The 12953-nt window shown below is 49.5% G+C and overlaps 2 protein-coding genes across 4 annotated transcripts; both read right to left on the bottom strand.

The window, feature by feature from the left end:
* Window positions 1–364: 364 nt before the first annotated feature.
* LOC143372974 (uncharacterized) lies at window positions 365–10856 on the bottom strand. Of its 3 annotated transcripts, XR_013086399.1 has the most exons (7): window positions 9905–10856; window positions 8940–8996; window positions 8741–8845; window positions 7417–8255; window positions 5832–5882; window positions 665–5738; window positions 365–627 (listed from the first exon to the last, which is right to left on the bottom strand). XR_013086399.1 is itself a non-coding variant. In XM_076819686.1 (6 exons), the coding sequence occupies exons 1-6, from the start codon at window positions 9987–9989 to the stop codon at window positions 4986–4988; spliced, it is 1890 nt and encodes a 629-aa protein (XP_076675801.1). In that variant the 5' UTR covers window positions 9990–10856; the 3' UTR covers window positions 365–4985. The 3 variants fall into 3 exon arrangements, 2 of the variants coding, with proteins under 2 accessions (XP_076675801.1, XP_076675802.1); XM_076819686.1 differs by having other exon boundaries at window positions 365–5738; XM_076819687.1 differs by lacking the exon at window positions 5832–5882 and having other exon boundaries at window positions 365–5738.
* A 145-nt stretch (window positions 10857–11001) lies between these two features.
* LOC143372978 (uncharacterized) lies at window positions 11002–11877 on the bottom strand. Its single transcript, XM_076819695.1, has 2 exons — window positions 11719–11877; window positions 11002–11545 (listed from the first exon to the last, which is right to left on the bottom strand). The coding sequence occupies exons 1-2, from the start codon at window positions 11719–11721 to the stop codon at window positions 11165–11167; spliced, it is 384 nt and encodes a 127-aa protein (XP_076675810.1). The 5' UTR covers window positions 11722–11877; the 3' UTR covers window positions 11002–11164.
* Between the last annotated feature and the right edge of the window lie 1076 nt (window positions 11878–12953).

Genomic DNA, 12953 nt, shown 5'->3' with positions numbered 1-12953 from the left:
TTATACCCAGAAGCCGCAGGCAGTATAAGGCCGTTCGTCCGCGGCCGCAACGCAACTGCAATTTGGCTAAAAAACGATTGCATTGCAATGTCCTGGGTAGAACTCGAGGAAATTCGTTAGATTTTTCCTGAAGAGATAAAAGAAAAACGGAAACGAAGTTCTGTTGACGAGAAACAAAACGCTGCGCGTGTTTGTCGCTATTGCAATGGCTTTTTGCTCAAATGGCAATTGCGTTGCGGCGGTGGACGAACGGCCTCTCACTGTACAGTATCTCTATGCGACATCGTCTGCCTATCCGCGACAAAGGCGCGCGAATAAAGCGGCTGGAAGGTGAGACAGACGGACAGAATGAACAGAAATCAACTTACAAATAAATACAAAACATATATTTAAATTAAATGCCACAAAAGTATCTTGTCTTGCGTCGCTAAACGGAGTCAGAGCTTCTCTGTCTCTGGTGTCTATCCTCCGCGTGAAAGTCACAGTGCCCGAGACGACGAACCAACCGAACGGACGAACGGCCACGGCATCGGCGCTAGTTTTTGTACGCAGAGATCAACGAGAAGGAGGATCGCACCTACTTCCACCCCTAAACCGGAAGCTGGACAAAGGAGACGTGTACGTGCACTATGCCGCCAGCCCCTTTGTCCGAAGTGCGATCTACGTGTCTCTTCTCGTTTCTAAGCGTACTCAGTCTTATGCGATCCACGAAATGCCCGGCGCACCGCGTGGCTTCACGCGGGATCGTTAACGATCTCATGAAAACGAATGAGAATACTAGCGATGTTCTAGGACGGTCCTCTTTACCAAAACTAACGGGGGAGTCGTACGACCGATTAAAAGGAAACGGGAGAAGACTCGGAGATAAAGAAGGTTCCCTCTGGATGTGAACGGGCTTCTCGGGTGAAATCGGATCGTTCTATCAGCGCGTCGAACGTCCCTGACACGAATTTATCCCTATCGAACGTGCGCGATCGGCGTCTTACGTGTAGTTAATGAAATTATTGCTATGCTAGATCATGGGCTATCTATTATTGCTACGATTTAAAAAAAAAAAGATGTTTCAACGAACGTCCGCACCGCGAGTAAACAGAGTCCAGGGCGATCGTGGCCGAGGCAACCTCGCGATTCCTATAAATCGATCCTCTTGGATCGCGCTCGACCATTCTCATCCAACCATTCAGCCGATCGGCTAGCTCCTCACTTGCCGTTTATATCGTTGCTTGCTGTCGCAGGCACGTCGCATCTCTCGACCGCTCGGAACTTGCTCGCACGCTTCCCGCAGCAAAACAGCCATCGATCGGGTGAACACTATTACAGCAGGGCGGTGCTAAAAAAGATCATACGTGTTTCGCGCGGCACAGCATGCACACAGGGCACTTGCTACGTACAGCGAGAACTATTCGCAACACGCCACAGGCGCGTTATAATACCGCCTATACGCATCTCGGATCCACACAGTGCGGGCACGCGCTCGAAACAGTTGCCGGAGCTTTCGACGCCTCCGGTATTCCCGTTATTAAATCCCCTTCAACGTCGACGTAACATAGAGGGTGCTCCGCCGCGGGCCACGCGAATGGAAGAGCAGGCGATACCGTGTGAGAAAATAAGTAGAAAATATGAAATGAAATATGCTCGCACCAGCTCTGACTGGAGTCTAGCGCGAGCGGATCTAAGAATTGACGGAGCGCAGCAGCGAATGAGATACAGCTGCCGATGAAAATGGATCCTCGTGGAAGAGCGAGTCGAAGTCGCGGAGCTACTTTCCTTCCAACCAGCCTTCGTTTCTCGGAAAATTGATTTCGGAGCATAAATACACTTCATGAATCTTCGCAGTCGATTTACTCGAAATGGAGGCTCGGCAGGGTTGGATTTTATTTCGTGCTTCTCGACTCGCTCGTCCGCGGTGGATTGCCAGCTTCGCCTGGCCGCCTAGCCCGTTACGAAACACCCCGTTTATATACGTATATATATAATATATACCTATATATATATTTCATCGATATACCATAGGTACGCAGCTAATTGCTATCGCTGTATCTATGTACAAATTACATCACGGTGTTAAGGTAGCCGAGAAGATCGGTAACGACGCCTGGAAACGATCCGTCGGGGTCGGGTTGGGCATCGCGTCTCATGCCCCCGGCCCGCTTTCGAGCGTCCGTCGAGAACGTTAATAATTATTGCTGTTCGCGTCTCGCGGCGGCCGCGACGCTTGATCGATGGCCAGGCCTCTGAACGGCTCCACTCGGTTTTCTGTGATCGCTAATTTATCCTTAAGGCGAGATTTATGGCTACAATCGTAAGGCGAAGAAATCGTTTGCACGGTCGACGAAAACCAGCTGCGCTTTCGCTGCACTGGACGCTGCGCGCGGGCTCCATCGATCAATCGTCGCCGCGCGCGATTCACGGATTGATCTGGGGACGACACCGGACCGACGCGACGCGGCGTATCCGTCAGTGGATAACGGTCGATCGTTATTCATGCGCGGTAACGAAAACTCGACGTCCCTTCGTCGACTGGACTAACTCGACTTGCCCCTTACGTTTCCCATTTCCCATTTCTCATCGGCGAGGTATATTTACCTCTCTCTCTCTCTCTCTCTCTCTTTCTGTCTCTCCCTATCCGTACTCTACATTGCTTCTTCGTCGTTCGTCGATGGAACGTGGCGACGATACGAAACGGCGTTGACGCGAGAAACTCAACGATAAACTCTCTGAATTCCTACGAAACACGATATACACATCGAATTTTATTTCTCACCTATAGCGGGGGTAGGGAGGCGATAACTGCAGCCAACTTAAACGTCAAAGCGATTCGCAATCTCTTTTTTCCTTCTTTTCTATAGTTTTCTCTTTGCCCTGCTAGAAGATCGCAGAGGAGGACTCGAGGATTCTTTTCCCTTTTCGCCCTTCTATTTCCCCCTCGTTCTTTTTTTTTTTTTGGCCGCCCACCTTCTCTCACTAGCGCGTACGCGTGATTTAGAATTATCTTCGCTAATCATTAATTAGTTAAATATCACAATCTATGATAAGAAGTCCATTATACGGATGCATGCCACCCGTCGCGCGACGCTGTAAAAAAGACCGACGTCGCGCGACGCAAAACAGAACCGACACATTTATAAAAATAAATAATCGTCTGGGGAGGGGCGCGGGGTAGGATGGGGATGGTGATACGTACTACTATATAATATCGGGTCGATTACGGCACGATAGGGGTCGTCCCCAAAGTCTCGACAATTGGATTCCATTAAATCGCCATTAATTACCCGGCTAACAACCCGTTTCTCTACTCGAGACCCTGGAGGGGAGGGGGATGGTACGAAACGCCAAACGTTCACCGAAATCGCGACACGATTTCGATGCTAAAAACCGCGAACGAAACTAAAACGATCGTCGTGTGGCATTAAAAAATTCGTCGCTAACATCGTACTACTTAACTATATGATCGTACGCGCGAACAGAAGCGGAGGAAATTGGGGGGAAAGAAAAATATATATATATCAACGACGACGGTACCGTACTTAGGTCGCGGAGGGGGGCGTGTATGTATATAATATATATGTACGTAAAAATGTTGAAGAGATCGTGATTGATAAAAAAAATATATATATATATACTATGGTATATGTATGTACAGATGAGACCCTCCGTACGCGGACCGGAATCATGGAAAATAAGTCGAAGTTCGCGTGCGCCTGGGCCGCCACTCGGCCCGTGACGTGCGGCCAACTATCCAACGGATATATTTACAAGACGACAACGTACGATCTCTATGGTATATGTACAAAACTCATGTGCTCGCGCGTTTGTAAAATGCATTCTCGCGTGTCTGAAACAGACTATACTTGACTACGCTACTACGTGTCAATGCTCCTTGTACACGAATCTCTTTAACCCGGTTGCTCTGTATCGCGCGAATCCAATCCTCATCCTTTGCATGCCGAAGGATCCCCTAGAAATCGATCGCTAAGAGGTGCGCCACTCAGGCCAGAACCTATCCCGACTACCCGTCAGCTGACAGAGATCAATTTGGCGCCCGCGACGCTGCGCCGAGGCTCGCAATGGTTCGGTAAAAAAAAAAAAAATTCATCGACGCGAGACAAATTCTGTATCAGTCGGTGCGCCAGGCTATGGAAGCTGCCGATACAGTGCTGCGAGAGGGGTCTGGGCGTTGCTATTGTCGCATCACTCGAGATATATAGTAATAGGAATAGGAGCATCGTCGTCGATGCAGGAGATAGGGGATCGCGACAAACGTTCCTGTGGGATGGTCGCTATGATAATCGCGACGCGTTGCCTGGAGAACTCGAGGAATGTTTCCTAATGTATCGCGGGCTCGGCACGCTACGCCCGGTCTCGCGAACCACGCGAATCCTACGCGGAAATCTGCACGCACCGATTTCCAGAATATTTTAGCCAGCGGCTACCCCCAAGATAATTTCCCATACTGGCCTAGAAATTCAGCGGACGGGGGAATCGCGAAGACACCCTCTCCACTTCGCAGAACCCGCTTTCATCAAACTAATCGTCATGGATCATTCGCATGGACCCACTCGCGATACACTACCTCCCCCCCTCGCCCCAAGCGAGGCAAGATCCATAACGAGCCTGAATACTTGGATGTCTGCCGTGAGTTTCGGATGATGCGATCATCATCGTCGTTAATTCGCCGATGAAATAGGTCGGCGTGCATACAGCTCTACATACGACACGTAGAAAATGAAAAGATGGATACCTGTTCCGATCGGTTGCAGCACAGTAGCGTGCAAAGGACGATCTCTCTCAATTCCGCAGGACATTGCTCGCGCGCATGCTCACACCGACTTCACCGCTACACCAAGACATGCCCCCTTCTCGACAGGCTTCGGACCTAGCTGATCGACGGCGACGGCCATGAATACGAGGATCTCGAGAGGAACAGGAGGTAGAGAAGCGCCTGGGGCGCGGGGTCCTCAGCCTGGAGTGGGTGGGGTCTTATGTCAGTGAATATTAAAGTTGTACTGCTTACGGCTGGACGAAATACGAAGCCACCGGCTGACCGCCAGTGGCTCCGGGTGACAGTTCGACCAGGATATGTCCCCGAAATGGGGATAGGGCGAGGACGTGGTGGTCGCCTCGACCTGTATCGCCGTGGGCAGGTCCTGCTGGTAATCGTGCTTGGTCCTCTTCGACTGCCGTTGCGCCACGGGGCTGGACGAGTGGACGTTGGCGTGATTCAGCCTCTTCCCGTTGATCTGCGTGGCGTGCTGCTGCTCCAGATGCTCCAGTTGCTCCAGCTGCTCTATCGGCTCGAATATCAGGCTCGGCATGGAGGCCTGCACCTGGTAGCTCCTAGATATAGGAGAATGGGCGATGTTGTTGGAGCGCGGTAGCTGCATGACCAACTGCGACTTGTCCTTGTAGACGGGCGAGAAGATGGCCATGGCCGCCTCGGGATCGATGTCCACCGGTGTCTCGGCCTCGAGGACCGTCGTCACTAACGACGGTTGGGTGCAAGCGGCTGGCAGTGCGGCCGGGACGACCGGTATCGCGGGGGACGCTGTGTTCGGTATCAGCGTGGCGACCGACGACGACGACTCCTCGGTGCTGGCCGGCAGCGGCGACAGAGATGGCAGCACCACGGATATGGGCGCCATCAAGGACCCCGGCTGGGCGGTGGGACCGGTCGAGTTCGATATCGACGACTCCAGGCTCCTCAGCTCCTCGTTGGCGAAGTCCTCTTCGAGCTTGGTCTAAAAAAGAGAAGCGTTGGCGACTCGCAATAAGAATCGTAGGGCCCTGGCGAGGTGTTGGCGTTTAACTGCCCAAAAGAAACCATGCCTTACAGGTTTAGTGGAGCCATGCGGGGCCAGACACCGATAAAGCAAATCAACAGCCTGCAATAATAAAAACAGAAAACAGGTATCAACCGACACCCTCGTGTGTGCAGGCTACCGTCGCAGCTGACTCGTCTGGGTCGATCGATCCATGTTCGTCAGCGACGTTTTATTTTTCTATCTCTCTTTCACTCGCCCCCCCCCCCTCTCTCTCTCCCCCATCCCCTACAGATTCTCTTCTCCCCTTTTCTATCTCCTCTAGACACGCTACATTCCGTCCGATGCGCCTTAAGAGATCTACGAAAACGACGAATCACGGGTATCGACTGATACCTGTATGCCCCAAAGCGACTTCCACGGGTGGTTCAATGAAATTTTGATCGCAAAACAGCGGCCCGTGATTAGCGTGCCAGCCTTCCGCTCATTGGGATCTAATTCATGTAAGACGGTTTCCAACCGATCGATGCCACGTTTGTGCCTAAATAATGCGCAAGGCAGCGCTGCTGGATTTGTGAAAATGCGACTGTCACGGCACCCAGAACAGATTCGTACATTTCTTAAAGACGCTACGGAATTTTATTCCAAGCAACGTACATCTGACGTCTAAGGTGACAATTAGAAGCATCTTAAGGCTTCCTTAAATGTCTGCGATTATAAAGCTACTCGAGATTCCCTGGAATGATTCGAGCTAGATGCCAAGCCGGTAATTGGAGTTTGACACTGTTTCAGAGACCCTGAATAGTGGCTGCTTTCCGTTGGAATAAACGACGATGCGACGATGAAAGTAGAACCAATTGTTTTTTTCTTCAAATTTCTGCTGAATAATTCGACGCGGCTACCAAAGCTCCCTCCCTTTTACTACTGCTCCCACTAAATGGAGCGAGAAATGAAAGAACTTATCTCGACGTATGATATTCGGCAGGAAAAATTTCATGAGACGGAAAACTGGGTGTATACAAATTCAGGAATGAAAGGTAAGTGGGTTGTAACGGAAATCAATTCAGATTATTCCGCCACGCGTACAACTCTTCCGTATTCCATCACGGGCCGCCGAGAAATAAACTTAATGCTGCTGCAAATTCTAAATCAGAATTACCAGACCATGCATAATCACGTTACAAACACACTATTACAATAAGCTATGCATCGCTACAAAAAAAAAGACCAGGAAAAGAAAACTCAATAGTATCTAATCTGCAAACAACGCTTCGTCTACAAAACTAATTATCACACAATTCCCAAAGACACGCCACAAAAGACCGCGCGCCGTAGATATCAGCTCTAAACTGGACTATGTAAACTACTTTCCGAGCGAACTGAACAGAAAACGTTGATTTCTCCCCCACAGGAAAAACGACACGCCAAATTACTCGATTCTCGAAAACGTGCCACGTCTCGAATCCCCATGTGCCGAATGAAATTGAATAATCAAGCGAGACAGCACTCAAACGAGGCAATAGGAGCCCTCTGATTTAAAGAAGAACGATAAGATATCGCAAGGTGAAAGATGTTCACGCGGTGATAGACCCCTATCGTGGATGCAGTAGAGGCGATCGAAAGTAAGAGAAAACATGGAGATAATGGTGACCCTTACCTTTGGCAGTGGATACGTGTCTGGCAGCGATAGAACGGGCGGCGAGCTGGGCGCTTCCGTCTCGACGGTCAGGGCTGGGGTGTTGGGTGTCAGGGGGTTGAGGCTGGAGGTGGCGGATGATACAGTAACGGTCCCAGTTACGGTCACCTTTGTCGGCCTGTTCGGCACCTCCTTCGCGGCCCTGTGCTCCGCGAGGAGCTTGTCGAAGGTTTTGCTGCGGCCGATCACCGTCCGGCGCAGCGAGACCGTGTGGGCCTTGCACGTGAGCGACCTGGTGCAAGGCTTCCCCGTCTCCTCGTTCCAGACGCCGCAGTGCCGATCCGCGTCGTACTCGCGGTCCTTGAGCAGCGATCGGTCCGTTTTCAGCCTCTTCCGTCGAGGTTGACCGGCCGTCCCAGGGCTCTTCACGGGGCTCGAGGCAGTCACCGAACCGCTAGAGTTCAGGGTTTGAACCGGCAACGACTCGAGGGGCGATCGAGGAGACGGGGATATCGGTATCGACGGGGGCAAGCTCGCTGCGGTGTTTGGTTGCTCCGTGGTCCGCTTCACGATCGCGTGATTGATCTTGGTCCCAGCTGGGATCTGCGGCGCCGATGACGATGAGGCCGTCAGCGAGGATGTGGACGAGGACGACGAAGACGATGACGAAGAAGAAGACGACGATGACGAGGACGACGACGAGGACGATGACGACGACGACGACGAGGAGGACGATGACGATAATGTCGACTGAGCCTTTTTTAGTTTCGACACTTTACAGTAGGGCGTTTTCACGGGAGGCTTTACAACCGGAGTGGAGGGTGGCGGAAAAGTGACTGTGCCAGAGGGATGGCGACTTTCTGCGGCAGAATTATCATCTATGTTTACACTATGCAACGCAACTTTGTCACGCAGATTAGTGGGGAACTGTTAGCTTGGGGGATAAGCTATACTGCGTCGTGAACTACTCTCTTTTTTTCCTTCTGCTGGGACTTCTTTGTCGTGCTTGTTTATATTGATCATGCATGTCCCAGAGTGTTAGGTATGTGGAATGATTTTTTTCTTTTAGTATGCAAAAAAGAATTGATTCTGAACGTTGCTTATTGAAAGTGTTATAGCATTGGAAATATTGAATTCAATGACGCAGGTTTGCGACAGTGCATGCAAGAGTGAGTTAGCGAGAGATTATATATCTCCTGCATCTTATAAAATTGCGTGTGATATTTGAAATCAGAAATATTTCTCGCGGTGGGTAAGTAGAGGATCTAGTAAAGTAATTCTAGTTCAATGAATGCGTCGCTAACGCTACTAACAACAGTAAGAACATCGTAACAGAGTGACATACCCATATGCTGGATGAGAGCTTGTGGTTTGACTATGGCATGGCACGTTTCGCACACTACCGTGTAAAAAGTATCTCTTTCAGGACAGAATCCGTACAAATCAATGTCTGAAACAAGAATCGTCTGGTTAGAAAAGATTCACATACGTCCAGCGTGTTAAATAAGCATATTACAAAGTGCATATTCCAAAGCACTATTTACCTTCTGCCGAAAGGCGGGTAACTGAGCTAGCAAGTTGTCCTTCTGCCTCGTCATCGCCTGCAACAAGCCGAATCCTTTCATGAAGCAAATATAAATCTCCCCAGTGCGCGAATCAAAAATATTCCAATAACAAATCGTATACAACGCGCGTAAGATTTACTTAACATCAATTCTTTAAACAAGTACTTAAAAACCCAAGATGAAAGACTGTCATTACTAATCATCCTCAACAATGTAAACTTCAAATTGCCTGCATCTATGATACCAATTATTATCTCAAGAAACATTATAATAAACCCTCAACCACCCTGCACTTTCATAAAATTCAAATCTGCCCCCTTAAACTGCATTGCCAATCATTTCCATACATTTTTTACCAGTCTCGCTATCAAAATATGAAATAAAAAAAAAAACACAAGCTTCTGAGTAAACAAGTTTTATTCCGTTTACATTTTGTACATGCACGATTCCTGTCCCTAGATCTGGAATGGCAAATAGAGGAAGACGAATACAAGGGTGTGAAATTTAAATACAAATAGAAATATAGCCGTCCGACAAGGCGATCAACGTGCGCGTCCAATGAAAATCGTTTCGCGAGATCCATGCGACCTTCGTGCACGCGTAGACCGTTGGACGCTCCACGCGTATTTTCACGGTCGGCGCCGTTACGAATTACATAATTGTCAGTGGAAAAGCTCGCTAAAAAGGCACGCGGCGGCTCGATAAAGCATCGACGGGGCATGGCGTAGTGGCCGGCGATCGTCGCCAGCCAATTCGAAAAATTGGAAGCGTGGCGACGGTCGCCCGTTACGTGCCGATGCCCGTGTGCGTCAAGTCGACGGACAAAGGAGCATCGGAGCGATTGAGGTTAGGTAGACGGCGGCTGCGACGCTGGCCGTTGTCGCGGCCGGCGCGGCGACATCGGGCAAACGTACGGGCTTTCTCCTTCGATTCGGCACACTTACTCAACGGTTTGTCTCGTCCGATTCGTTCGATCCAGCTGGACCAGGGCTGGCCGTGAAAGAATGTTGGGCTGTCACTTCCCGACATTGCCAGTGGCGCTCGCGTTGTGAATGAAACACGATGCGAATTCGCGTGTTGTATATAGCGGGGCGAAAGTGTTTTGGGGCCGGACCGCGTGGACTGTCAGGTACGGTTGCAGCGTCGGCGAGTTGCGTACGGTCTGCCTTTCCCACGACACGCCGACACCTCGGATACATTTAAGCTCTGCTCGCTTTAGAGGCGCGCTTCTCGGGGCGATGTGTCTTATGAATGGCAGACGGCTATCGAGCGCAGGCACCGTTCCGGCATGTCCCTGTCGGGCAGCATCTCTCGCGGAACGAGATTCCCCTTTTTATCCCCCTCTGTCCCGCTTGCGCGCCCGGGTACGAGTAGCCACGCTTCGACGTACGGTTATTACTGAGATCCTTGCCCCTGCAATTGGACAGACTATCCGTGACGTCATGGACATATAGTCGGCTACTTGTGCGCAACTTACGCCGCGACCCAATCGGACGTCTCGGAGACTGTCCCGTCTCGGCCAGACGTTACACCTTATTGGCGATCGCGGCTCGCTCAGCAGGTGGATTGGAAATTTCAAAAAACCGCCTCACCGAGCACGCTTTCGCTTACCTCCGTTAATTAACCATCTTCGTCTCTAACGAGCAGCTGTTACGTGTGTGATACTCACGGAAGAATGAATTTTCTTGATAGGCTTTGGTAGGGTGGATTAAAAACAGCCGTTTGCGATAGAATCATGGGAAATGCTACGTTCTTCCCTATGGTTTATTCTCGGGGAATGATTCGCGCCTTAATGACCACGTGGGAAGTCGCTTGTTGGTTATGTAGATTCGTCGGAAATATTATTTGACAGATATTTTAAGTCATCGGACGTTAATCCTGTGTCGATACAGTAGGGCCGGTATTCATAGTCGGTACATATTTTTAAGCAAATGCTTAAGCATGCGGCATCCTCTACTAACCTAGTAGTCAGTGAAGGATGCCGAATGCTTAAGCATTTGCTTAAGAATAAGTAGCGACGATGAATACCGGCCTATATAGGTCTCACCGGCGTGAGTCTTACAAGAGTGTAAAGTGTGACTAGTAGAAAAGCGGCGGCAGTGCCGTCGTCGCGAATCGAACACGAACTATATAGTAGATGTTCGCGTGTGTATCACTGGGTGCCGTTATCCTGCGATGTATGGGTCCCATTGTGGTAGGGTGCTTTAGGGTTGAGTAGATTGGGTCCTGTGCCTCGTGTCGCCGCGGTTTTCTTGAATCTGTTGCCAGTTGAGGAACCAGAAGGGCTGCTTTTCCTTCGGCCACGTTTTGATTCTGTTCACCAGATCGACGTCCCCAAGTGCATCCACTGGCAAATCGGGCGGGATCGTCGACGTAGTGGACGTCCTCGCGGGCACCGAACCCAACGCCACGAAACCACTGTCATTTTCGCTGTTTATTCGATTTCCGACCCCCGCCGCTGCCGCTTGCTCCTCGATATACTGCGGAAGGACCTGGGGGTAAACTCGGTTGCCACTACCGGCGTAAGACGGCCGCTGGGATTGGGCCAAATAGAAGATGGCGGAAAACAGTGCCACGTATTTTATCTGTAATGTTAAATCGCATTGATTCATTATATGTACTTGAAGCATGTGAAGAGAGTGATGGATTGTTAATATCATCGCAGAAATCTCGATATGTATGAACCGATGACCTACTTTCATAACCTAGTCAATGATATCACCGGGTAATAAGAATGATACACGTAAACTGCACTCACCATTGTGATAATTTAACGCTGGTATAATCCAATCACACAGCTCTCGCGTATGCTGCTTTCTCGTGAACTAACGGACCGTTCGATTTCACCGTTCAAAGCTGATCTGTTCGAGGCGATGGTGCCTCCTGTATATAAATCCGCGATACAGGGATCCCCACCACGGACCGGACAAATCATGCGTCGATGGGAAATCGCGATGCAACTTCCCGTGCCCGATTCCCCCGACAAGCGTATATTCCCGTCTTCTTAACACGCCAACTTTATATTCGGGGGGAACACGCACGGAACCAGTGGCGGATTTAAGAAAAAAGGCCCAGGTGACAAACTTTCCGAGGGGCCCATTTTTTCGGGAAATTGAAGAGGTAATTTACTACAAATGGGCTAAGTGTAGTAGTACGAAAAAGAATGTAGTGTTTGGATACCTATACCTAATCTTAATTTTTTTTGGAGATGGGGCCCTGGGCGGGGCCTTCTGGGCAGGGGCCCAGATGACTGCTCATCAGCCACCCTGCTAAATGCGCCTCTGCACGGAACATCGCCATTCGACACCTTTCCCACAAAACGAATTCTACTATCTCCGTATCCTGGTGTAACCCTTTCTATCTCGTGAGTGGACCGAGGAAACAGACTCCTGACCTGGATATCGCGGGAAGCACGCTTTTACACGCTTACACTTTGTGAACAAAAATCGAATTCTCGAAACATCTTTCCTCCCACGCATACTTTGTGTAGAATAGGCACGTTTGTAGAAGCTGCCTTTTCAGTAGACCACTTATATAAATTAGAAATAAATTTGTATTACAAGCAAATGGAAGTGGACAAGTATGCAAAGCTAATGATAGATTCAGATAATGCTTCTACGTATGTATGTGTGTGGCAATTGTTTTCTATTCTCAATTCTTTGATGTTTTAATCCGCGACGATTATTAAGGAATCATTTTTTAGATGAATACAAAGGGAGTCGTCACTCGTCATATCAATTACGCAACAGGAAGATAGATGATGTGACGAGTTAAGAATGTTGCGGTTAAGTCGCACTAAAATATGCATTCAGTTTCTGCTTCTCTCTGTCGCGAATACATCGATCATCGATTTCCTCATACAACGGGAATGTTATTCGTTGCCACCACGTGCAACTTTATAACATCATTTTATTCTGGACACTGTATAAAAGCACAAACAAAACGAGATTGTGCTTAGAAATTGGGGTGGGGGAATGATAGCAAAGTTAATTG

Source organism: Andrena cerasifolii, chromosome 9 (assembly GCF_050908995.1).
Source record: "Andrena cerasifolii isolate SP2316 chromosome 9, iyAndCera1_principal, whole genome shotgun sequence".
Lineage (NCBI taxonomy): Eukaryota > Metazoa > Arthropoda > Insecta > Hymenoptera > Andrenidae > Andrena > Andrena cerasifolii.
This window is presented reverse-complemented; position numbering and strand designations above follow the sequence as displayed.